This window comes from Notolepis coatsorum (genome assembly GCF_963971535.1).
Source record: "Notolepis coatsorum genome assembly, chromosome: 2".
Classification (NCBI taxonomy): Eukaryota; Metazoa; Chordata; class Actinopteri; order Aulopiformes; family Paralepididae; genus Notolepis; species Notolepis coatsorum.
This window is the reverse complement of record NC_140166.1, coordinates 214,107,929-214,134,773: the sequence shown is the minus strand read 5'-3', so window position 1 is coordinate 214,134,773 and position 26,845 is coordinate 214,107,929. Positions and strand designations below refer to the sequence as shown.

Here is a 26,845-nt window from a genome sequence, read left to right as displayed (position 1 = left end):
CTGATTCAATATTAACACTTTGAGTGCCACGGACGCGTTTTGTCGTTAGTTCATGCCGACTGTTGAATGCCACCAACGCTATATAGCGTTTGTTTGTCTTATTTTTTTTATTAGCGATTTGAATTCATATTTCATCAATCGAGCCTCACGCTAGTGCAGCAACCTCTCTCTGAGCTCCATTGGGAAAATACCGCCCCCTATCGCCTCTCCCTGTGTCTGCACCCCATTGGATTAGACTGATGGGGGGGGGGGTCCAGCCTCCTCATTTTACTTTTCCGTCAAGCCATCTGAAGAGACCGAAGTGATCGCCGAGCTGCAAAACAACGTGGAATACATATTTACAGTACCCAATGCTGAATCAATAAACGTGATCGATATTTGGAATGGCGATCAGGAATTGGAATAATCTTTTTGGAGAACATCTGAGGTAAGCAATTTATTTTACCAGTCTTGGGGTAATCGGATCTGTTTTCACAGATATATGAGCGTTTGCCCCTCCGCTCCAATCCGCTCCGGGCCGCTTCATTACTTCAGGCAACCAACTTGCGCCTAGCCACGCCCCCGCGGCGACGCGGCAGCGGCAGAGCGGAGCGGCAGAGCAGAGCTCTGCCACGGAGCTCTGCCGCGGCATTATGCAGCCGTAATCCCCCCTGTTTTCACATCGACGGTTAGCTCAACTTGTTCGCCGCCTTGCTGTGGAGCCTGCGGTGCGTTGGTGACAAGTTCGAATCACTTAAATTTTTTTTTTTTTTACGTTTAATTCATTTATCGCCTCTCTATATAAACGTGCATTCTTTCGCCGGTTAAGTTTAGGCATTCTTTCGGAGTTGGTTAAGGTTAGGGTTAAGTTTAGGCATTCTTTCGGAGTTGGTTAAGGTTAGGGTTAAGTTTAGGCATTCTTTCGGAGTTGGTTAAGGTTAGAGTTTGTCTTAGAGCATGGCAATATTTCTTTCGCCGGTTAAGTTTAGGCATTCTTTCGGAGTTGGTTAAGGTTAGGGTTAAGTTTAGGCATTCTTTCGGAGTTGGTTAAGGTTAGGGTTAAGTTTAGGCATTCTTTCGGAGTTGGTTAAGGTTAGGGTTAAGTTTAGGCATTCTTTCGGAGTTGGTTAAGGTTAGGGTTAAGTTTAGGCATTCTTTCGGAGTTGGTTAAGGTTAGGGTTAAGTTTAGGCATTCTTTCGGAGTTGGTTAAGGTTAGGGTTAAGTTTAGGCATTCTTTCGGAGTTGGTTAAGGTTAGAGTTTGTCGCAGAGCATGGCAATAGAATGCAGCCTATTTCCGCACTGCCGCTCTCTCGCGCTGCCGCGGTCACATGGGCGTCGTGGCCAATCAGAGAAACGCTGAACGCAAGTTGGTTGCCTAAAGTGTTGACGTCTCCGGGCCGCTCACAGTGGTTTAACACTGATGTAATATACATGTAGTACAATGCCAAAGCAACAGGTGGCGATGTACAAACATGAAGGCCATTTTCAACCAATGAGAAGGGTGAACCGTCACTCACATCCTGTTAGACAAAAATATATTCCACCATTGTTGTTGTTATTAGCTTACATGCTAACGTGAATGGCAGCGACCATAGCATTGTGGCTAGGCTAGCTACCATCGCTTAGTATAGCTAGTTGAATGGATATTACGTTATTTAACATTGCAGAATGGGTACAATTACAATACGGCTCAATACAAACAATTGTTAAGGGGCCCAGGGGGTGTAGACTGTTGTAGTTTGGTCAAATCAAGCTAATTTACATCATGCTCCAAAAAAAAATCTGCCGAGCGAGCTGTGGAGCGATGTGGAGCGGAGAGCGCTTGATTCGTAAATGAAGGTGAGCGGTGAGCGAGCGGTGAGCGAGCGGTGAGCGAGCGGAGAGCGACTTGGGGGCGGGGTCAACATGAGCGATTAGCGGAGCGGAACAAGCCGTCTAGAGCGAAGAGTGGATTTCTCACCCGCGCCGATCCGCTCACATGGTCTGGTGTGTGTGTGTGTGTGTGTGTGTGTGTGTGTGTGTGCGCGCGCTGATCAGGAAATGAGAGAATATATTTTTCAGATCGCTTCTCTACCGTGCATAAGTACACATATACTATCGATAATCTAGCGTTTATTTGAAAACGAGTCATCTAGCGTTTATTTGAAAACTATTCATAAATAGGCCGAAAAATGACAACTTTTTTGTGTATTCCAGAATATTCCAGTAAATGCTGTTTATCACGGAATCTATATATTTTCCTGAAACTTTCAAGAAAACGAGGGCTTTTCAAAATGCTATAAAACGGAAATGAACCGATTAAAAAACAATCCGTTTCGACAATGTTGACTGCAAACAAGTCATTGATAAGCGAAGTGCAGATTAGACACATAGCCATCATTTAAAACAGAGATTATGCGTTCACAACGCTATCATTGAAGTGGGTGGTGGCATTCAACCATGTTTTACCATGTTAACAAGTGGCAACCAAAGTGTTAACATTCAGTATTCAAGTAGAACAGCTAGCTAGCTGTTGTGGACACTCACCTTTCCACAGCAAAACAGTAGGCAAGGCACCTTGGTTGAGAAATGCAGGTTTCAGTCTGTGTTGTAGGATAGACAGTCTATCTATCCTGTCTCAAGATGCACAATGAGATCTTCTTCTTCTTCTTATTTGAATTTCCGGCAGTGTAGACGCATCGTGGCGTATTACTTCTTCTTCTTCTTCTTCTTATTTGAATTTCCGGCAGTGTAGACGCATCGTGGCGTATTACTGCCCTCCACAATTCTTGCTTCGCCCACACTTGAGAAAGTTTACACTCCTCTTCTTCTTCTTCTTCTCATCTTCAAAACACATTTCTATCGTCTCTGTCTCCTTCTTCTCTGCTCCTCTTGTCATACAATCACTCTTTTGGAGGGCCCCCCCAAGACTGCCCTCCGCAATTCTTTTTATGGGCTCTTCTTCTTCTTGAATAATATATAGAACACAAATGTTCTAGAATGTGCTATTATGACATCATACTGTGACATCACAAATGTTCTAGAATGTTCTATTATGACATCATACTGTGACATCACAACGGAACATGTTTGAGTGTCATTTGAATAATATAAATAATGTTTGGTAAGGCTGTCCCAGAAGCCTGTTTTTGTAATTCAAACTTCGTCAGGTTTCTCCGAACGGACGTTCGAACCTTATAAATTCCTTTTTTTTGTATATATATAAATTATATCCTCAAACTAAATCCTCAATTTGAATAAAGTGATTCAAACTTCGTCAGGGTTTTTCGAACGGATGTCCGAACCTTCGTTTTTAATAAAAAAAATTATATGTAATAATAATTCTCATTTTCTTTTTTATAATCTTTCTTTTTTATTAATTTTTTTAATCCTCAAACTAAATCCTCAATTTGAATAAAGTGATTAATCTGATTAAATTAGTCTTTTTTCTTTTATTATTTTGTTAGTGATGTAATCAAAAATAACACTTGGAACAAAAAAAAAACGATAATATACGATTGGTAAACACTCTGATTAACCAAAACACTTAAAAGAAAACTGGATGAATTATTATAATAATATGTGGTTGGCACTTCTTTATCGTTGCTATTGTACATAACTGTGGCAATTCTAGAGTTAATACATGTAAAAATGTTTATTCATTGATAACCCAAAAAAAACATGATCTACTTGAGGAGAGAATGTGTATATCTGTGTCTTAACTTTGTGTACACACTTACCGCCCATAATTGGAGTAGGTATGCGTTACTCATAAATTGTTTCTGCTTGGGGAGAAGTCTTGGTTTTGGGGAGAGTAATACTTAGGGTTTCCAACCTGCTCTACTTCTAGAAACAAAACAGTGAACAAAATGTGTATTTTAGCAGCTTTAGGGGCTACAGGCGTGTAGTTCACCAGTTTGATAAGAATCTATTATTTGGGAAACAGAAAATACTCTGTTACACTATAACCACTTGTAGGGCTGGGCGATATGGCCAAAAATGATATTGCGATAACGATATCGATAACAATATCATATCACGCGATATCCATAATTATTGATATTGTTATAAGTATTAAAAAAATATAAAAACAGATGTATGTTTATTTTGCAGCAATTCTTTGTCGTTGCCGCTATCTTTAGTGTTACAGCCCCTCACACTCCAGTTCTCAGGCTGCAGCTGGTTTGAAAGCGAAAGTAAACAGGCTTCTCTGCTGGCTGTGGCTCCAGGGGAGTTGAACAGTTCTGGCTCTGCTAGTTTCTTTTCCATCTTTTGGCACTTTTTTGGTAGACAAACCACCGCACATGTGCACCGTGACTCGTGACTGGAGACTAGCTCTGCTAGCACACATGACATAGCCTACTGTGTACAGACGGTTTCAAACTGTATTTTACATTAGAAAGCAAACAAAATAAATGGACAAGAGAAAAATAAATCTCAATTTGGTCAGTATTGTCATTTGGACAAGCAAAGCCATTACTTTAAGTTGCAGGCAAGAAAGACAAGTCTGTCCACTGTCTCTGGGTTTAACAACAACAACAAAAATCAGATTTTTTTTTAGATCTTTTCTTCCGATATCGATTATTAAAATATATTGCGATAATTATCGTTATCGTTATATCGCCCAGCCCTAACCACTTGAATGTGTAAACACCATGTCTCATGCATTTACATTTTACATTTACATTTAGTCATTTAGCTGACGCTTTTATCCAAAGCGACTTACAAGTTCTGTACGACAAGCCATCAGGAAGGGCACAACTCTATCAGCTGAGCAACAATGTTCATCAAAGTGTTGAGTGCTACAGTGTACGTTAGTTTATTAGGACAAGTGCATGACAGTACGGTTAGTTAGGGTTAGATTTTTTTTTTTTTTTTTGTTTTTTTTAATTCAGATAATGGTTGAAGAAGTGCGTCTTTAGTCGACGGCGAAAGATTGGACGTGATTCGGCTGTCCTAACTGGGGTGGGTAGTTCATTCCACCATTGTGGGGCAAGGACTGAGAATAGGCGACTTCTCTTTGATGACCCTCCCGGAGCTTGGATAGGAGTAGGTCTGAGGCGGCCAGAAGATGCAGTGCGTAGGGGTCATGCCTCACCATAGTGTGAACAATATGTATATATATACCATCTTATATATCTTTACATATTGTTTTCAAATGCATTTCTTTTGGTCTCATGAGTGTTTTACAAAGGTGTGTGAGAGAGAGAGAGAGAGAGAGAGAGAGAGAGAGAGAGAGAGAGAGAGAGAGAGAGAGAGAGAGAGAGAGAGAGAGAGAGAGAGAGAGAGAGAGAGAGAGAGAGAGAGAGAGAGAGAGAGAGAGAGAGAGAGAGAGAGAGAGAGAGAGAGAGAGAGAGAGAGAGACACACAAACAGACACGATATAGACAGACAAATGACCAACCATATATCCTTTGCTATTTTAAGCTTGTTCTGGAAGAAATTACTGTGAGTGTCAACCTTTAGTAAAGTCCTGTCTTTAGTTATTCTAAATAAATCTTATACAATTGATATCTTAATGATAACTTATTAACCTTAGTTGTATAGTGCATAATGAAACGTTTGTCAATCTGTATTGTTCTAGAGAAAGAATGGGCATTCATTCAAGTCAAAGTTAATTTATCATGGATGATTCCATCATTCCAAGCTGAGAGAGAGAGAGAGAGAGACACACAGACAGAGAGAGAGAGACACACACAGACAGAGAGAGAGAGAGAATATTAAAGGCAACCAACTTGTGTTCAGCTTTTCTCTGATTGGCCACGACCCCCCGCCCCCTTTTGCCGCGAACGCGGCAGAGGTCCCTGCAAGCGGCAGAGGTCCCAAATGAAATAACATCAGTGGAGGCTGCTGACTGATTATGAAATGAATGAAGCGCGGAGCATAATGTATAATGTTATTTCGCGGAGCATAATGTATAATGTTATTTCGCGTTTGTAACGTCATAACATCAGTGGAGGCTGCTGACTGATTAATAATAAGCTCTCTTTATTTCGCGGAGCATAATGTATAATGTTATTTCGCGTTTGTAACGTCATAACATCAGTCCATCGCGAAATAGTTAGTTAGTTAGTTAGTTAGTTAGGCAGTTAGTTATGGCGTTAAGTGATGCGGCGATATGGCATTAACCAACAACAACGGGCATTAACCAACAACGCAAACACAACGAGGCACCTCTCAGAGCACCTGGGGGAGCCTCATGCGCATGCGCGGCCGCGGTCACTCTCTGCCGCGTCTCTCTCTGCCGCGTAACAACACACAGCGCGGATAAGGGTGTGTGCTAGGGCGGTGTGGCCAATCAGAGAAATGCTGAACGAAAAGCTGAACACAAGTTGGTTGCCTTTAATATTCACGTGACCTGGAAAGCGAACAGGCTTCTGGAATGGGTGTCTGGGAGGAAGTGGGGGGTCTTTCGATGTTGATTAAACCGAAAGCAACTAATGTCATGAGTGCAAAATTAAAGGACAATAAATCTAATCTAACTGAAATTGTGTAGCACAGACCTGTCTATGGATCAAAACCTCAATATTATTATGGTGTAGTTAATACTTCATGTATCCTTAACCCCTAGGCTAATGAGGCACTAGGATGTAGTAACGGTATATGTGTGTGTGTGTGTGTGTGTGTGTGTGTGTGTGTGTGTGTGTGTGTGTGTGTGTGTGTGTGTGTGTGTGTGTGTGTGTGTGTGTGTGTGTGTGTGTGTGTGTGTGTGTGTGTGTGTGTGTGCGTGCGTGCGTGCGTGCGTGCACTGTGCACGAGTGCACATCTAGGGGCGGGGTGTAGATTTGGTCTCCCTGATGTTGACTCCTTAGCCACAGCCTTGGGTTGTTTAATACTGGACGAGTGTTTCATAACGGCCATTGTGTGGCCCGGTTTCGGGGCCGGTGTGTGGGCTGGTGCGTCTGAATGTCCCGGGCTGAATTTGTGTCCCAGTCCGCCCCTGAATCTAAGCCATCCTAGGTTGTCAAAGTGGGCAGGGGTGAATGGTGGTGGTTTTTATTGGTGTTTCTATTTGCTGGGTAGGTTAATGAATTGATGTGTAGCACCTGTATGTTGTTAATGAATGATGTGTGGCACCTGTGTGAAGCCTGATGTGAGGCTATACCAGGTACATGAGGGCTGTTTTGGCCGAGCAGATGGGGCTTCACCTGCTCAGTTACAAAGTAGGTAACATAGTGAAGCTCCGTAAGTGTTTTGTTAGTGCTGTTTATTATTGTGAGTTATTGTGGAACTCATTTTATATTAAGTATAGTGTATTTTTGTTTTGTTATTTCGCTTGTGTCACTGTTTTTTTAAATAATGTCCCCTCTGCACCGTGGGAGGCCGGCGAATAAACAACACCAAGATGCTTTTTCCGACTCTGCCATTGTTTGTGGGAGTTTTCCAAGGAGTTCTAGAAAGAACCCTGCCACAGTTTGATCAAATTGTTAATAATGTCATTCTTCTACAGATTACTTCCTGTTATTTGTTCTTCTACTTAATGAGTCACTTCTCTTATTTCTCATAATCTACAAAGCTCTATGAAATAAGACCATTTCATTTCAGGCTCATCTGCAAACAAATGTCTAACTCAGCCTGACAAATCCAAACCTGCCAGTCTTGGAGGGACTGTGTCCATAAGCGCTACAGGCAGCTCTGATATTGACCTTAGCTGGTACTTAGAAACCTGGTCAGGCTCCAAAACCTTTAATATATGGTGTGAGCACCCTCCTGTCAGGGACTCCTTCTCGATTCAGTGATACCAGATCTGGTTCTGATTACACCCTGACTATCAACGGTGTCCAGGCCAAAGATGTTGGTGATTACTACTGTCTGGGTTACCACGGCGGTAACGTGTTCGATGTAGAGTAGACCCGTACGAAAATGCTCAATGTGGACTCTAATGCAACACTAACCCATCCATTCTGCATTCATTGAGCACCTACTCAAAGAGCACCTACGGGAGGCTGCAATTAGAAACTGGCCCCCATAAATGTCCAAACCCCCCCCCCCCCTCCTTATGTACAGTTTCTTCCCTCTCGTATGTATATATTATCTGTTGTATTTTGTATTTATTGGTTTAAAATACAGAAACAGTGCATATTAAGGAACATTTGACTGTAAATATGCCAGTTTAGCCAAGTTGGCAAATTTTCAACTGTAGTCTCTGGGGCAGGTGACATGAGCACAACAATAATTAAAACATAGTACAATAATTAAAACACAGTAGGAATCAGTATAGGCCACAATACACTAAAATACATACAAACAAATACATTAAAATACAACCCCTCAGTTAAAAAACATAGTACAGTAATTAAAACACAGTAGGAATTAGTATTGGTTACAATACACTAAAATACATACAAATAAATACACCAAAATACAACCCCTCAGTTAAAATGGTCGCACACTTAACCATCTCTCAACCATGATTTTAAGTTAGTTTTAAATGAGATGTAACTTTGATACTCCCTGAGCCGTGTTGGCAGACTGTTCCAGGTGTGGGCTGCTCTCACGGAAAAGTCTGACTAAAAGTAGACCTCCTGTTTGGGACTACACAGTCCCCTCTGACTACAGACCTGGTATATCTATCAGCAGATGCTTTCTGTTTTATGAAAGTACAGAGGGGGGGAGGAGCCAAGCCATGTAGGATTTTATAGGTAAGGCAGGCATCTTTAAATTTGACAAGATTGTCCCAGCTCAGTAGGTTCTGGTTTGCTATGCTATAACAATGGTGGTGGCTGTTTGTTTTCCTGTCCAGAACTTTCACAGCCTGATGGTAAACTACCTGTACAGATCGTAATGTTGTACAGGAGGCTTGTGTCCAGCTAGTCAGACAGTATGTTAAGTGTGACATAATAATGGCATTAAAATATAGTGTTGCTGCTTTTGTTGACAGAGAGTTTCTGATGTGACGGAAGTTTGATAAGTGAAACTTTGCATTGTTTACTACCGATTTGATTTGTTTTTTAAATGTAAGGTTGGAGTCCATTTTTATCCCAAGGTATCTATATTCGGATACAACTGTCAACCTTTCTCCTCTGACATAGACATCAGGTGAGACAGTATTCATCAGCCTCTTTGTAAAAAACATGCAAACAGTCTTTTTGGTGTTTAAATGCAGACATGAGTTAGTCAACCATTCAGTGACCGATGTCAACACCGCTGTTAACTTGTTTGCAGCTTGCTGCTTGGTTTCTGCATGGACATAAATGACCGTATCATCTGCATACATCTGGATGTCAGACTTATTGCATACAGCTGGAAGATCATTAATGTATAAACTAAACAACAGCGGTCCCAATATAGATCCTTGGGGGACACCAAAACCACAGCTAAGGGCAGAGGATAGCTCACCATTTGCCCTTACTCTCTGAGTTCTACCTTCAAGATAAGACTTCATGTATGTGATGGTATTAGGGGAGAAGTTGTACCGAGAAAGCTTGGTGAGCAGGACACCATGATCCACAGTGTTAGGATCTCTGTTTAACAGTAATGTATATTTGCATATCTTGTATGTCACAAATGTAACGGTACTGTATACCTGTATGTCATGTACTGTCAAAAATGTCATGATATATATCTGTATATATGTATGGCCCCCATAAATGTCCAAACCTCCCCCCCCCCCCTCCCACCCACCCACCCCCTCCTAATGTACAGTTTTCTCCCCCTCGTATGTATATATTTTCTGTTAGGATCTCGGTTTAACCAGTACTGTATATTTGCATATTTTGTATGTCACAAATGTAACAGTACTGTATACCTGCTGTATGTCATGTATGTCAGAAATGTCATGATATACAGTATGTTGTGTATGTCATTAATGTCATTATGAATTGAAAATGGGGGACCCTGATGTAAACAAGACGAAAGTCTTTCTCTGGTCTGCATCCCCTTAACAATTGTGTGTATTGAGCCGTATTGTATTGTACCCATTCTGCAATCTGTTAATACAATTTTCAATCAATCAATCAATCAATCAATCAATCAATCAACTGTACTTATTGTATGCCTATTCTTATGTCTGCAGACTCTGCACTTTCTACAATGGACACATTTTATTGTCTTTTTATACCTATTCTTATGTCTCCACTTTATGCATTGCTTTTGTTCTGTCAACTGTATCAATCAATCAATCAATCAATCAATCAATCAATCAATCAATCAGATTTATTTATATAGCACATTTCACATGACACGTGTCAAGCACGTGTATGCTAAGTTTATGTTTACGTTCATTGTATTTGCTGTGGTGAAGCACTTTGAGCTGCAGTCAGTCTGTACCCTTGTCGAGATCGCCACCTAGTAGCATTTGTAGGTATTACAGCCTCTACTCTGAACAGTTTGAGTGACAGCAGTCTGGCCACTCAGGCTGGCCTCACAGCTTACTGAGCCCGCCTTCCTCCACTGGTCTACAGGGAGCTGTTAGTAGCCCTCCAGAGACTGTCACTCCCGATGACGTCCCCGCAGAGAGACTGAACATGAGGGCGACTAGAAGAGCTTTGAAAATAGTTCTTCAGATAACGTGTCAACTTCTGTGGGTAAGACGGCTTTAGTTTAGAGTGATCAGCTCAGCTGCCACACGAAGTTGGCTTCGGCTTCAAACCTATCCTTTTCGTTTGTTTATTTGTAAAAATGTTCGGAAAATTATTTGTTTGTTTATTTATATTTGTATTTGTAAACATTCGAAATAAAAATAATTCATTCATTCATTCAAGTTCATTTGAAATGGTCAAAATCTAAATTGTAAAGTTGCTTTTGTGTTGCAGTTTTGTATTGGTTCGATTATGTTGGTCTTAACTTTTGTAAACACGACCATGTGATGCAGGGGCAGGGGATGTTGCCCATCCCGTTATTTATACATCGTTTTGAATCGTTTTGTAGGCTACGTGAACAAAAATAATTGTGTTGTGGAAAAACAACGTTTTCCGATCCAAATTCATTAAATTTGCGATTTTCTTTCAGGTGTTCTCCTGATGTTGGTCCTATATTGCTTTCTCGCCTGAAACGAATCTCTCCAGTTTACAATATTTGCTTTCACGTGTGTCATAAATGATTGCGTGTTATTTTTGACAACTTGCATGATCTAGGCCTGCTAGTTTTACTTTTATACAGTGATACAGAGATGACCAGGATGTTCTTCCTGTGCACATTGCTCCTCAACCCACGTGACTTTAGAGTGTGTGTGTGTGTGTGTGCGTGTGTGTGTGTGAGTTCTTAACACTTATTAAACTAGTGGAACGCTGGAACCAAAGACTTAAGAACACACATGCCCACACACACACACACGCACGCATACTCACACAGTCAGAGGTTGAGAGCGGGAACTGGGAAGTGAATTACTTCTCACATGACTGAACATTAGTCAGATGAGATCTGGTGCAGATTCACATGAAGACGGTGATTTCCAGACTTGACTTGCATCATTGCTCCGAGCCTCATTCTGAGAGCATGTAACTCTATGTCACAGCTTCACATGGTAGACTGCACCTCCCAGCTCTAGTGCAAATCCAGCTCACGGCTATAGCCTCTGTCTTGTCATGTCATCATCACCCATCTTCATTTCTCATTGTTCCTGCTCTCACCATTGTCTCATTGTGCTGTTTCTCTGTCTCAGACAGCAATCAATCAATCAATCAATCAATCAAATCCTTTATTTAACCAGATAAGCATCATTGAGATGCTTTTTCAAGAGCGATCTGGCTGGCCAAGCAAGGCAGCAGAAAGTTTCAACATAAAAAAAGAACATCACAATAAAATACAGATAAATAAAACATTCACAGCAAGCTCCAATTTCAGGCAAGTTATCAAACAGGAAAGTTATCAAACACAGTTGCACTGTCTGAGGGAACTGAATCCGTAGGATTTTAAAATGGCATTCAATTCTCCGAGGGTGACCAGTCCTGGTAATTAGGTCCTCCTGTATCTTGTTCCAGGATATTATTTAAAAGCCCTTTTTCCCAATTCAGTTCTCATATAGGGAACATCCAGTTTTAGAGCAGCTTGAGAACGAAGGGCATACTTGTATAAGCATGCTTAGGTACGAGGGAACCCGCTTAAAGGAACACTCCAACATTTTGGGAAATTAGCTTATTTGCCATCTACCCTGGAGTTAGACAAGAAGATACATACCTTTTTCTTCTCTGTGCATGCAGTAGGAGTAGGAAGACGCTGGGAACTAGGCTAATGGAGGAACCTACTTCCAGTGACTGACGCTAAGCTAGGCTAACAGTGCGTGTCTTCCTACTCCTACTGCATGCACAGAGAAGAAAAAAGGTATGTATCTTCTTGTCTAACTCCAGGGTAGATGGCAAATAAGCTAATTTCCCAAAATGTTGGAGTTTTCCCTTTAAGCGGAGCTTTGTGCACAAGAGAGCCATCAAGAAAATCGCCGTACTTGTAGAGATGGGTAACTTGCAAAAATATATTATAGGGTCCAATGTGCACTCGATTGCCACATCCCGCGACAAAGCGTAAGGCAGAATGGTACACAGCCCCACAGTACACAGCAGGGTTGATGGTGGGGCTTAATGTGCTGTTTCTCTCTCTCAGACGGCAGGGTTGAGGGTGGGGCTTAATGTGCTGTTTCTCTCTCTCAGACGGCAGGGTTGATGGTGGGGCTTAGTGTGCTGTTTCTCTGTCTCAGACGGCAGGGTTGATGGTGGGACTTAATGTGCTGTTTCTCTCTCTCAGACGGCAGGGTTGAGGGTGGGGCTTAATGTGCTGTTTCTCTCTCTCAGACGGCAGGGTTGAGGGTGGGGCTTAATGTGCTGTTTCTCTCTCTCAGACGGCAGGGTTGAGGGTGGGGCTTAATGTGCTGTTTCTCTGTCTCAGACGGCAGGGTTGATGGTGGGACTTAATGTGCTGTTTCTCTCTCAGACGGCAGGGTTGATGGTGGGACTTAATGTGCTGTTTCTCTCTCTCAGACGGCAGGGTTGATGGTGGGACTTAATGTGCTGTTTCTCTGTCTCAGACGGCAGGGTTGATGGTGGGACTTAATGTGCTGTTTCTCTCTCTCAGACGGCAGGGTTGAGGGTGGGGCTTAATGTGCTGTTTCTCTGTCTCAGACGGCAGGGTTGATGGTGGGACTTAATGTGCTGTTTCTCTCTCTCAGACGGCAGGGTTGAGGGTGGGGCTTAATGTGCTGTTTCTCTCTCTCAGACGGCAGGGTTGAGGGTGGGGCTTAATGTGCTGTTTCTCTCTCTCAGACGGCAGGGTTGAGGGTGGGGCTTAATGTGCTGTTTCTCTGTCTCAGACGGCAGGGTTGATGGTGGGACTTAATGTGCTGTTTCTCTCTCTCAGACGGCAGGGTTGATGGTGGGACTTAATGTGCTGTTTCTCTCTCTCAGACGGCAGGGTTGATGGTGGGACTTAATGTGCTGTTTCTCTGTCTCAGACGGCAGGGTTGATGGTGGGACTTAATGTGCTGTTTCTCTCTCTCAGACGGCAGGGTTGAGGGTGGGGCTTAATGTGCTGTTTCTCTGTCTCAGACGGCAGGGTTGATGGTGGGACTTAATGTGCTGTTTCTCTCTCTCAGACGGCAGGGTTGATGGTGGGACTTAATGTGCTGTTTCTCTCTCTCAGATGGTAGGGTTGGTGGTGGGGCTGAGTGGAGTTTACCTGCTGTTGAACTACAGACAGAGCAGTCTGTTCTCCCTTCAAACCTACATCCTCCTCCCAGCGATCCTCGCCCTCACCAGCGCTGCATTCCTATTGGCCAGCGGAGGCATCGGCTGCTGGGTGTCCATTAGAGAGTCTGCCCTCCTACAGGCCGTGGTAAGACAATTCTTTATTATTATTAGTCTCTGTTATGTGTTTTGTGCCCTGATCAGGCGCTCCTAGTGTGATGTGTCGTGTCTAGCTGTAGTTCCCTGTCGTGGTTTTGTAGTCCTTATCGTTCTCCCCTCCAGCTGTGCCCATTTGTAATTAACCCAGGTGTGTCTTGTTTCGTCATTCCCTCATGTATAAGTATTCTGTCTTCCCTTTTGTCTGATGCTGATCCTGTCTGTGCAGTACGTGTTCTTGTTTGTCATTACTTTATATTTTCCTTTGTTCAATCCATGGTAATTATTCATTAAATATTCGTTGTGATTACTTTGGCTACCGTCTCCTTATTATGTTACATTGACTCGACATTGAGCCTGCTAATTGTCAATGATAACGTAATAGTCTCAATAATATTTATTTATAGTCTCAATAATGACCTCTTGGTCAATAAACCAGGGACTCTTGAAACTAAACTCTAAACTACAGTAAACTTAACTACAGTGAACTAAACTACGGTGAACTACAGTAAACTAAACTACAGTAAGCTGAACTACAGTAAACTAGAGTAGACTACAGTAAACTACAGTAAACAAAACTACAGTGAATTACAAAAAGCTAAACTAGTCTACAGTAAACCAAAACTTAATCAGGCTATTCTCTGTCCTGGCTTCACAATGGTGGAACGAACTGGTGGAACTATCACAGTCAGGACAGCTGAAACCACCATAGTCAGGACAGCTGAAAGTAAACCATCACAGTCAGGACAGCTGAAACCATCGCAGTCAGGACAGCTGAAACCATCACAGTCAGGACAGCTGAAAGTAAACCATCACAGTCAGGACAGCTGAAACCATCGCAGTCAGGACAGCTGAAACCATCACAGTCAGGACAGCTGAAACCATCGCAGTCAGGACAGCTGAAACCACCATAGTCAGGACAGCTGAAACCATCGCAGTCAGGACAGCTGAAACCACCATAGTCAGGACAGCTGAAACCATCACAGTCAGGACAGCTGAAACCATCACAGTCAGGACAGCTGAAACCATCACAGTCAGGACAGCTGAAACCATCACAGTCAGGACAGCTGAAACCATCACAGTCAGGACAGCTGAAACCATCACAGTCAGGACAGCTGAAACCATCACAGTCAGGACAGCTGAAACCATCACAGTCAGGACAGCTGAAACCATCACAGTCAGGACAGCTGAAACCCGCCCAATTTCCCTCTGTCAACTAAAAACACACCTCTTCAATCAATAATTAAAAATAATTATCTATACTACTACCTACCATGCTTACTACTATCTAGAGCTGCCGCGGTATTGATATTTTCCTTACCGCACGAATTTGCGAAATATTTTCTACCGCCGCGGTATTACCGCACAGTGCGCACAAAAAAAAAAAAATTTGAATGCATTTTTTTTTTTTTTAGTAGTCTACTCTTATAGCCTGCCTCTAGTCTAATGGCGCTTTTCCACTGCATAGTACCTACTCGACTCGACCCGCTTTAGGCACCTGGTACTTCGTTCCTTTTCCACTGCAGCCAGATACTACTCCGTTTGTCTCCGTGTGGGGACGCAGGCGGCGCCGCTTGTGTACACTGAAAGCTCCGTGGGCACTGGGCATAGATGTCCGAGGGCTTGCAGCAAGCCAGAGTTTAACACAGTTTCAATCAATCAATCAATCAATCAATAACAACATTAACCAGACTCTCGTTGCGTCTATTCTGCCAAAGCTAACGTTACCTCTCATTGTGTATTCTACCAAGCAAACCCGGGTTTAACGCTACCTCTCGTGTACATATCGGCTGACGGTAGCATTAGGCTAATAACAACAACAAACTTAACACATCAGCGATCTTGTTGTGACACTAAACTCTCCGCTCGGTGGTAAATTGGGTTGATGTCGGTTTTGTTTCATCAATAAATAAGGCAGAATACACAGTGAATCCATTCTTTTTTGTTTATTGCACTTGGTTCTCTCGCAAACAAATCCTGAATGAAATGCATCCTTAGCGAGGCAGTAAAGATGGCGGCGCGGCGTTCTGTTTTCGTTCAGAGGCTACAAAGTGTGACGCGTCGAGTAGGGGGTATCTGCAGAGCCGCAGAGCCAGGCTGGACCAATAGGGTCGCTTGGAACCGAGTAGGGTATATCTGCAGAGCCGCAAGCCAACTTTATTATTATGATAAAAAACAGCGTGGTGACGCGGTATTCAGCCTAACTCTGCGGTGAGCGTGATGCAACAGCGATACCGCGGTAATGCGGTTATCGCGGCAGCTCTACTACTATCTACTATGTATTATGCTACTATCCCTATACTACTATGTACCATGCTATATGTCTATACTACTATCTACTATGTATGTACTATGCAACTATGCCTATACTACTATCTACTATGCTACTATCCCTATACTACTAATACCTACCATGCTACAGTAATATGTCTATACTACTATATGCACTCAGAGTGTAGCACTCAAGTTCAACACTATTTGACGAACAATGTTACAGACCCTTAGCCACCAGCGATGTACCCCTCCTGCTCAGTTGTGGTTTTGGATCAAAGTGTCAGATGAATGACTGCATGACTGACTGTAAAGGTATGTGGGTGTGTGTAGCTCAGGGGTCGGCAACCTGCGGCTCCGGAGCCGCAAGCGGCTCTTTAGCCAATCAGCTGCGGCTCCCTGGTCAAAAAAAATATAATCGTTTTTATTTATTAATTTTTTTAACTTTATTTTGTATTTTTTTATTTTGGAGATCGATGTCATACTGTGACACTCAAATGAAAAAATATTTCATCAACTAAAATATTTCATCAACTAAAATACAGTACGTCACACCCCGCGCCTCTCCCTGCCGTCTGCAAGTGGCTAATCTTGAGTTTGCGACCCCCCCAGTAAGCTAACCATGGATACATCCAAAAAAAGGAAAGTCTGAGGAAAATAGAGGGTTTAATTCAGCGTGGACAGATTAATTTGCTTTCATGACTAACGATGCAGGCTGACCTGTATGCCTGATATGTGGTGAGAAATTAGCGAACAACAAAAAATTTACTTTTTATTTTATAGATTTTCCACAAATAAGGGAAGGACTCAAATAGAGCTGCATAGTTCAGGGTTTTATTTCAAAGTAGGTCTACACATGGTAGTCTTTTTTCAAATTGGACTAATTTTTTTTTATAAATGTTCCACAAATAAGGGAAAGACTCAAATATACCTGCATAGTTCAGGGTTTTATTTCAAAGTAGGTCTACAGATGGCAGTGTTGTTTCTAGAGCTGGGCCGTTAACGGCGTTAACGTGCTGCGTTAACGCCGGACTGTAATCGCGCGATAATACAATTGACGCCGTTAATCTATTTCTCAAACTTGGGTCTCCTCTCCTCTCTCTGTCTGCACGAGAAGCGAGCCGCTCACTCACTCACACATACACATACGGATACGGGTACTTAAGGGCGGGGCCTATTTGTGGCTCAGTGTTGAAGCGCTGAGGACACAGACCGAGCTCTGCGCTCATTATTATTATTATTATCATGGTGGAGAGAACAAAACAAAAGTCTGGGTACACTTTACGAAAGTCGATGCTGACAACGCACATTGCCACAAGTGCAATAAAACATTTGCAAGTATGGGTGGCAATACAAGCAATTTGTCAAAACATCTGTTGTCAAAACATAAATCTGTGCAGGCCAGGCCACCGGGAAAACTCCCGGTGCTCCCGATGGCCAGTCCGGGCCTGCATACGGGTACTTAAGGGCGGGCCTATTTGTGGCTCAGTGTTGAAGCGCTGAGGACACAGACCGAGCTCTGCGCTCATTATTATTATTATTATCATGGCGGAGAGAACAAAACGAAAGTCTGGGTACACTTTACAAAAGTCGATGCCGACAACGCACATTGCCACAAGTGCAATAAAACATTTGCAAGTATGGGTGGCAATACAAGCAATTTGTCAAAACATCTGTTGTCAAAACATAACATTAGTCTGCAGAAATGCGCCATTTTCGACTGCTTTGCTCACAGTGTTCCATCTCCATGCACGTCCACTGCAGGTAAGCCAAGATAATACAGAGTTAGCTAGGCTAATAACGAATTATTACGAATAGGCTAATAAATAAAATATAATTGTTTAGCTACAAATATATTTGAAAGATGATAGCCCACGCCTCCTCCCTCTCCCTCCACCACCGAATACAGCCAAACCAAGTCCCTTCACCCTATAGCAGCTAGGAAGGATGACAGAGGTAGGGGGGGGGGGGGGGGGGGCGGACGAGTGTCACAGGACCCAGTTTGTTGTCAAAGGCCTGCACCCCTTCTCTACAGTGGAGTCCAAGGGCTTTAGGTAACAACTAATCATTCAGTGTATATCCTTTTTTTTTAATCTTACATTTGTTGTTTATTATAAACAGTCTATAATTCAGACACATTTAAAACATTGTTGCTGCTGTTGCTGAAGAAATTATATTTATTTATTATATTTATTTATAAAGTTATATAAAGAACATTGCTGCTGCTGTTGCTGAAGAAATAATATTTATTTATAAAGTTATAAATAATAAAGCAATGTCAATAAAGTACCGAACCGTTAAGCAGTATCGATAAGAGTAGTAGTATCGATAAAATCCTAACGATACCCATCCCTAGGTAGAACACACATATTTTGAATGCCTTCGGCAGACTTCAAATGAGCCATTTTAATCTAGATTAATCTAGATTAACTCCAGGATTGCAGATAGATTAATCTATATTAAAAAAATTAATCTATGCCCACCTCTAGTTTTTTCTCCTCTTCTGTGTTTTATTTCAAAGTAGGTCTACACATGGTAGTCTTTTTTCAAAGTGGACTACTTCTTATTTTATAAATGTTCCACAAATAAGGGAAGGACTCAAATATACCTGAATAGTTCAGGGTTTTATTTCAAAGTCGGTCTACAGACACCAGTGTTTTGTCTCCTCTTCTGTGTTTAATTTAAAAATAGGTCTACACAGCCAGTATTTTTTCTCCTCTTCATAAGAGTTTGAGGTTTTCCTTTGTTATAACAGGTAAAAACAGCAATAAAAAGTAAAAGTATAAAGTATAATAAATCGCAAATTACTTTGGGTATGCAATTGCCAGGCGTTTTATGCTAAATGTGGGGTATGCTTGGGGATAACTATAAAATGTTATACACTGTGTTATCTTCATTTTAAGGGTAAATTGGTTTTGCGGCTCCAGAGGAATTCAATTTTGTGGGAGGGGGAAAAATTGCTCTTTTGATAGTAAAGGTTGCTGACCCCTGGTGTAGCTAATGGGTGTGTTTCCCTCCACAGTTTGTGTACATGCTGGTTGTGGTCTTCTGCCTGCAGGGCAGTGCCTCAGCTCTGGCCGTGTTCCACTCTGGAAAGGTAAGGACTTCAAGTTTCAAGTTCAAGTTGTGTTTTATTTGTCACATATATACAGTAAGGTACTTTACAGTGAAATGCTTGGTTCTGTATGACCCTCCTGAGATCAGAATCAGAATCAGAAAGGTCTTGTATGTGAAGTCGTTTTCACATGCAAGGAATTTGCTTTGGTCGTTTTTGGTGCGACATTAGTGTACAGACATTAACAGACATATAATACAATAAAGAGGTGGAGTAAAATACATTGAAATATGAACTCAGTTAAGCACAATAGAATAGAATATAATTATGAAATAAAATATTGATTTAATATAGATTGTGCTTCATACAGTAGAAAAAGTTAAAAGAATAAAGATCAAAAACTATACAAACTATACAATATACAAAACTAAAGTACAAAGTACAAAATGCTAATCAAATGCAAAAGTAGAGATGTAGTGCAAATATTTTAGTAATAAATAGATAAAATATGGTAGTGTTCAAAAGTGTAACGTGAATGTTAAAGGTGAATGTTTAAAGTGAGTGTGTAAACGCGGGAGGAAGCGGACATGGCCGGTTAGCCTAGGCATTGTCCAACTAACACCTCTCTCGAAGGCTAACCGACCATGTCTGCTTCCATTCATTGCTAAGCTATAGGCTACCGTGCAGCCAGAGAGCTTTCTACTGAACACACAGAGAGAAAACTGGTATCTATCTACTTGTCTCTCTAAGTAAGCTAATTTCCCAAAATAGCTTTCTACTGAACACACAAAGAGAAAACTGGTATCTATCTTCTTGTCTCTCTCTCTGCAGAAGACCATAAGCTAATTTCCCCAAATGTTGGCGTGTTCTTTTAAGCTCGACACAGTTGAAAATGAGGGAAACCTCAATTGTTTTCGAGTGTAAATAAAGGTTTGAATTAATATAGATATTTCTTTCTCCATAAGGGTCATGACAACCATACGATAATACTGTGATGCCGTTATTGTAAAGCATTATGGGCAATGCAGTGTGTTTGGTCCCCTGTGCGTTTAGGTGCATTCGGAGCTAGCTCCCTTCAGAGGTGTGTTTCAGAGATACACCGGCAGCAGGCAGGACCCAGACTCTAGTGCAGTGGATGCCACACAAGAGGAGGTTTGTGTGTGTGTGTGTGTGTGTGTGTGTGTGTTAGGGCTGAGCCCAAACGTTCGAACCTTCGAACCTTTGTTCGTTACGTTGGCATTCGAATTCTAAATCAACATTCGAATTAAAAAAGAATTATAAAAAAAGAAACGTTTTTTTCTTTTTCTTTTTAAAATATTTTTTTCTATTAATTCTGTTTAAACCAATGGGGTTTTTCTTCACAGTTGCAGATAAAGATTAGGCTACACTAATATTATAGTATTAAAAGAAACTGATGAGTTATATTCATTAAAGAAAGTTGATTTAATTGATTTAGTTGGCTGGGGCTTCTCCCTGGGCTGGGGCTGGAAAGCTGATTTAATAAAAAAGAAAACAGATTAATGACTTTATTCAAATTGAGGATTTAGTTTGAGGATATAAAATATATATATATATTATAAAAAGATTAAATTTTTTTTTGAATTATTAAAAAAGATTTAAATAAAAAACGAAGGTTCAAAAAAAAGAAAAAAAAATTACGAAGTTCGAATCCCAAAAACAGGCTTCGGGTAGTGTGTGTGTGTGTGTGTGTGTGTGTGTGTGTGTGTGTGTGTGTGTGTGTGTGTGTGTGTGTGTGTGTGTGTGTGTGTGTGTGTGTGTGTGTGTGTGTGTGTGTGTGTGTGTGTGTGTGTGTGTGTGTGTGTGTGTGTGTGTGTGTGTGTGTGTGTGTGTGTGTGTGTGTGTGTGTGTGTGTGTGTGTGTGTGTGTGTGTGTGTGTGTGTGTGTGTGTGTGTGTGTGTGTGTGTGTGTGTGTGTGTGTGTGTGTGTGTGTGAATGAATGTGTATCAAAGCTGCTACATTCTAAGATTCTCAAATGAGGACCATGTAGACTCAGTAAGAACATGTCATTGGCCGTTGAGACTTCACTCACAGTAGACGACGTCTACGTCTACGACGGTAGAGAGTCGGTGTGTCCACATTAACACTTTGGACGCCATACCCGATGATAGTCGGGTTAACTCGCCGAACATTCAGCGCCAGACCCGAGTATAGTCGGGTTTTCATCGTTATTTCTTTTATTCGATATTTCCATTCATTACAGGCACACGGACATCTGGGTTAACATGGGGAATCATTTTGAGAATGCCAATGTGCAATACCGGCCGCATCCACCCAGGTGGCAGTATCGCGCACCCTTTGAAACTTGATATCTTGGCCTGTGGGTCGATCAGAGGTCTCCGGTCGGATTTCTATTGGTCGGGCAAGGGGACCGGTTGTCCCGATCGGATTGAGAAGCCTGAATTGCTCCCGGTCCATGATGTGTGGCGGATTATGTTGGCGACACGATCAACACCAATACTGGGACTCGCGATCAGATCATTGGAATATTCTTTTTGGGGTACAAGGTAAGGCCTATATGGTATCAATCCTGCTGTGATCCAACCATGATTTCACTTCGATCACAATATATGTGTGTAACGATCAAAGCATCAAAAAACGACCCCCCACACCCTGTCATGCATTCATGATGAAACATAATACTGATAATATCGATGTGATTTCAAAATAGTAGCGTGTACAGGCGAGACATTTTTTGTGAATTGCACGTATTGCTGCATAGCGTCGTTTTCTGGGATTAGACAGGATTATTCTAAAACTATAGTCATTCACCATGGTATAAAACGGGAATGTATGGATGAAGAAATTATTTCTTTTTCTCATATTGAACGATAGATAGGTGATGGGCCATAGTATTGTACCCATAGCTATAATATAGAATATAGTTATAGCCCTGCAAACACCGCCACGTATTCCTATACTTTAGAGCGTCTGCCTTTTAACAACACATCACGCATATCGCTCCGGCGTCCAAAGTGTTGAGATGTGTTTTGGAAAATTGCATTGCTAAGGAACAGCTCGGGCTAAGGTTTATTTCCTGCCAGCTGTTGATATTAGCAACAAGGAGAAGCCTATATAAAGCATGTTCCTTGATTAGTAGCCCATTTATTTATTTACGTGTATGTTGTTGTGATTGAAAAGGTCTATAGCAGCTTTAATGTTTCAGTACTATAATGCTACGGGGGGGGGCGACAGTGGCCCAGGAGGTAGAGCCGTCGTCTGGTAATCGGAAGATTCCTGGTCGAAGTGTCGGATGTGTCCTTGAGCAAAGACACTTAACCCCTAATAGACCTATCTCAAACCCTGCCCCTTTTCTTGATCCTCCAATCACAGCTGTCGCTTACCTTGGACTTCCTCGTACGAGGAAGTCCAAGGTAAGCGACAGCTGTGATTGGAGGATCAAGAAAAGAGGGCAGGGTTTTGAGACAGGTCCATTGCTCCTGATGAGCAGGTTGGCACCTTGCATGGCTGCCTCTGCCGTCGGTGTGTGAATGTGTGAGTGAGTGGGTAAAATGTGAGGAACAAAAATTGTCCAAAAGCGCTTTGGATAAAAGCACTATATAAATGCTCCATTTACCTTTGTGTAACCCCCCCCCCCCAGTTGCAGTGCTGTGGTGTCCATGACTACCGGGACTGGCAGGGCACCGCCTGGTTTATCCACAGTGGGGGCCGCAGGGTTCCTCACAGCTGCTGTAACTCCACCTTCCAGTCCTGCAACGGAACCCTGGACCAGCCCTGGCAGCTGTATCCACAGGTAGACACAGGTGTAGAGATGAGGGACAGACCCTGGACCAGCCCTGGCAGCTGTATCCACAGGTAGACACAGATGTAGAGATGAGGGACAGACCCTGGACCAGCCCTGGCAGCTGTATCCACAGGTAGACACAGATGTAGAGATGAGGGACAGACCCTGGACCAGCCCTGGCAGCTGTATCCACAGGTAGACACAGATGTAGAGATGAGGGACAGACCCTGGACCAGCCCTGGCAGCTGTATCCACAGGTAGACACAGATGTAGAGATTAGGGACAGATCCTGGACCAGCCATGGCAGCTGTATCCACAGGTAGACACAGATGTAGAGATGAGGGACAGACCCTGGACCAGCCCTGGCAGCTGTATCCACAGGTAGACAGACACAACACACAGACACAACACAGACAGACAGACAGACAGACAGACAGACAGACAGACAGACAGACAGACAGACAGACAGACAGACAGACAGACAGACAGACAGACAGACAGACAGACAGACAGACAGACATTCACAGACAGACAGACAGACAGACAGACAGACAGACAGACAGACAGACAGACAGACAGACAGACACAACACACACACACACAACTTGGCTCTCCAATTCTAATCCAATTATTTATCTCTTTCACTCTCTCTCTCTCTCTCTCTCTCTCTCTCTCTCTCAGGGTTGCCAGGTGAAGCTGGAGGAGGCTCTACTGTTTGTGCTAAGTCTCATCATCTGGTCCTCTCTGATAGTGCTACCAGTGGAGGTGAGAACCACTGGCTACATGGTGCCCGTACGGCTTCTTGGGGCGGCTGGCATCACGCCATTTGTTGTGGGTCACTCCGGTTGATTCCTTTCGGGTTTACTGTACGTGTTTTGGGGTTAGAAAGATGCCACAGAAGATCTCAGAAAAAACTCCTCTTCTTCATGCAAGCTACTTTTATTTGATAACGCCGGCATGGAGAAGCGGATGACCGTTTCCATGGCAGTGCATTTGCTGTAAAATTCTGCAAAAGAAGAAGACCGTGGAAGAGAGCATTTAACAAAAAAGAGTCTTCTTGTTTGGATTTCTTGGATTATATACCAGATTATATAATACAACAAACTCAAATTCAAGTTTGGTTTTATTTGTCACATATAAGGTACATGTACATTACAGTGAGACGCGTGGTTCTGTATGAGCCTCCTAAGATTGTGCTTCATACAGTTTAAAAAAAAATTAAATAGTAAAGAGACCAAACACTATACAAAATATACAAAACTAAAATGTACAAAATGCAAGAAAACTAAACGCAAAAATTACTGACTGAACTGTCCTGGGGCACAGGAAGAACAACATACTGACTGAACTGTCCTGGGGCACAGGAAGAACAACATACTGACTGAACTGTCCTGGGGCACAGGAAGAACATACTGACTGAACTGTCCTGTGGCACAGGAAGAACAACATACTGACTGAACTGTCCTGGGGCACAGGAAGAACATACTGATTGAACTGTCCTGGGGCACAGGAAGAACATACTGACTGAACTGTCCTGGGGCACAGGAAGAACATACTGACTGAACTGTCCTGTGGCACAGGAAGAACATACTGACTGAACTGTCCTGGGGCACAGGAAGAACATACTGACTGAACTGTCCTGGGGCACAGGAAGAACATACTGACTGAACTGTCCTGGGGCACAGGAAGAACATTATGTGAATTCTTAACATGTGTGGCATTCCAAAGGGAGCGACAGTGGCTCAGGAGGTAGAGCAGTCGTCTAGTAATCTGAACATTCCCGGTTCGATTCTAGCTCCTCCCGGCAGTGTGAGCAAGACACTTGACCTCTAACTGCTCTTGATGAGCAGGTTGGCACCTTGCATGGTCACCTCTGTCGTTGGTGTGTGAATGGGAGAATGTGAGGCATAAGTTGTAAGTGCTTTGGATAAAAGCTGTTATATAAATGCAGCCCATTTGCCCTTCTGCTCTGCTCTGAGCTTTAGAACTTTGATCGGGACCACATTTTCTGCCTGAGCCCAAAATTTAAACCAGTACCTCACAGTATTAAATTACCCAAAACCCAACCAGTACCTCACAGTATTAAATGACCCGGAACCCAACGAGAAACTATTCTTTCCAGTAATAATGTGCATGTAGAAGTGGCAAGCTTCATAAAAGGTGACTTATTAACCATGTTACAGCTATATGCTTATTTAACTGCATTTTAAAGCATTTTTTTTAAGCCTTCTTTTTTCTTGTTATTCCTCTCACACAGATCGTTGGGTTTGCAAGTGTGGCCCAGCTGATGAAGGTTCAGCCATTACTGGAGTATGGCCTACTGGACTGACTCCTCCTTTTTTGATGCACTTGTTAAAATGCTCCTCTACTCCCTATAACACCAGAGATGCTCACCATATCTTGCTAGATGTTCACTTCCTTCGGTCAACCCTTCTTCCAATTTGCTGCTCCCAGCAGTTGGAACGAGATGCAAAATACTTGGAAAATGTACAAATCGATCCCCCTCACTACTTTTAACACATTGTGCGCCAACAATGACTATACTCGTTATTGCCCGCCAATCGTTGTGCGCCAACAACGAGGGAACTCGTTTTTGGGATCAATGTTTAATTTTTTCGCCATGGCATTCATAATTCATCCAGCCTCCCTCCGGGACGCAGCTGGACCCTGGTCTGATATTGCAACGCCTCAATACCGGCGCCTGGTGGATTTCGGGCGAGTTACACTCCACGCCAAACCGGAAGTGGTGCTCGGTGCATCGTGGAAAATCCTCCGCCAGAGATATATTGTAACGTGGGTCTAGAATACACACTCGAGTGCATTGGATCGCTTTCGAAACGCAAGAATCAATATGATTTCGGCGTTTATTGCGTCATACAAACGGAAAATGGATCTAGCAGATCGACATAGAATAATTGGAATTTATTTCCTCCAGACTCATCTAACGTTATCTTCAGCTCGATTGTTTATTTATTTCACTGCAATTCATCTGATCAACGTATCAACCCATACTAAAAAAAGCCGTTACTGACAATCAAGGAATTATAAACAACGATAGATACCGATGTTGAATGGGCCATAGTAATGTCGATATAGCTATAATATTTAAAAAGTTATAGCCCTGCAAAGAAGGTGAGCCACTCCATAGGCTTACAGCGGTGGCAGAGAGTGGTATAAGATGGGCACAATGCCTGGCAGACAATGTGTTAAGGACTCTTACAGTATCTCAGAGTTGTTTACACTGCACCTGCAACTGTCACCCAACCTTTTAACTGTAAATTGTCTGTTCTGCTTCATGTATTACATACCTTGTAATTTTATTCGGTTGTTTGTTTGATGTGTGTTTTAATTATTTCCCTTACCTCTGTGATGTATACCATCTGTCTCTTTTCTATTTTATTTTATAAAAAATGTTTTGTCCCTTTTTCCCTGTTACCCTTCGAGGGGACCTTTTGTCCTCTCGCCAGGCCATCATTGAAAATAATAAATGTGTTCTTAATTGACCTCTGTGACAGATGTGCTCCAGATGTTCTGGTGGTACAGGAAGGGGATGACTCTGTAATGCACTGCGTTTTCTCTTGTGTCAACTTATCACTGGCGGCACGGTTGTGTAGTGGCTAACACTGTCGCCTCACAGCTAGAAGGTCCTGGGTTCGATTCCCGCTTGGGGACCAGGTTGCGGTGTTGCCAGGTACCCAGGTGGGGTATCTCCCGGGCCTTCCTGTGTGGAGTTTGCGTGTTCTCCCCCCCGTGCTCGCAAGGGTTTCCCCTCCCGATAAGATAAACCCAATGGAAAAACATGCACAACAGATCGCTAACGCTGTCGCGTCCCTGACGAAGACGGACAGGAGCACTTGGATTGGTCCCCGGGCGCGGCGCACGCTGCAGCCCTTGTCTGCTCCCGGCTGCCCTTGGGGGGAAGGACGATGCAGAGAACATTTCATCAGCGACTCAGTGCATGTGTGTGTGTCCCTGTGGGTCGCCCATCGCATGTGTGTGTTAAAAAATCAGCACAACAAATAAAGACT

General features: G+C 42.7%; 1 protein-coding gene across 1 annotated transcript in view; it reads left to right on the top strand.

Annotated features, from left to right (window-relative positions):
- The window catches only part of LOC311224374 (tetraspanin-3-like), a 29,582-nt gene extending 4,215 nt beyond the window's left edge, over nucleotides 1-25,367 (top strand). Inside the window, exons 2-7 of the mRNA XM_084309342.1 lie at nucleotides 13,529-13,720; nucleotides 19,022-19,096; nucleotides 20,108-20,206; nucleotides 22,674-22,826; nucleotides 23,499-23,582; nucleotides 25,075-25,367. Of these exons, the coding sequence (XP_084165468.1) occupies nucleotides 13,529-13,720; nucleotides 19,022-19,096; nucleotides 20,108-20,206; nucleotides 22,674-22,826; nucleotides 23,499-23,582; nucleotides 25,075-25,146 (675 nt within the window). The 3' untranslated portion in view covers nucleotides 25,147-25,367. The remainder of the gene's footprint in view (nucleotides 1-13,528; nucleotides 13,721-19,021; nucleotides 19,097-20,107; nucleotides 20,207-22,673; nucleotides 22,827-23,498; nucleotides 23,583-25,074) is intronic.
- Nucleotides 25,368-26,845: the final 1,478 nt, after the last annotated feature.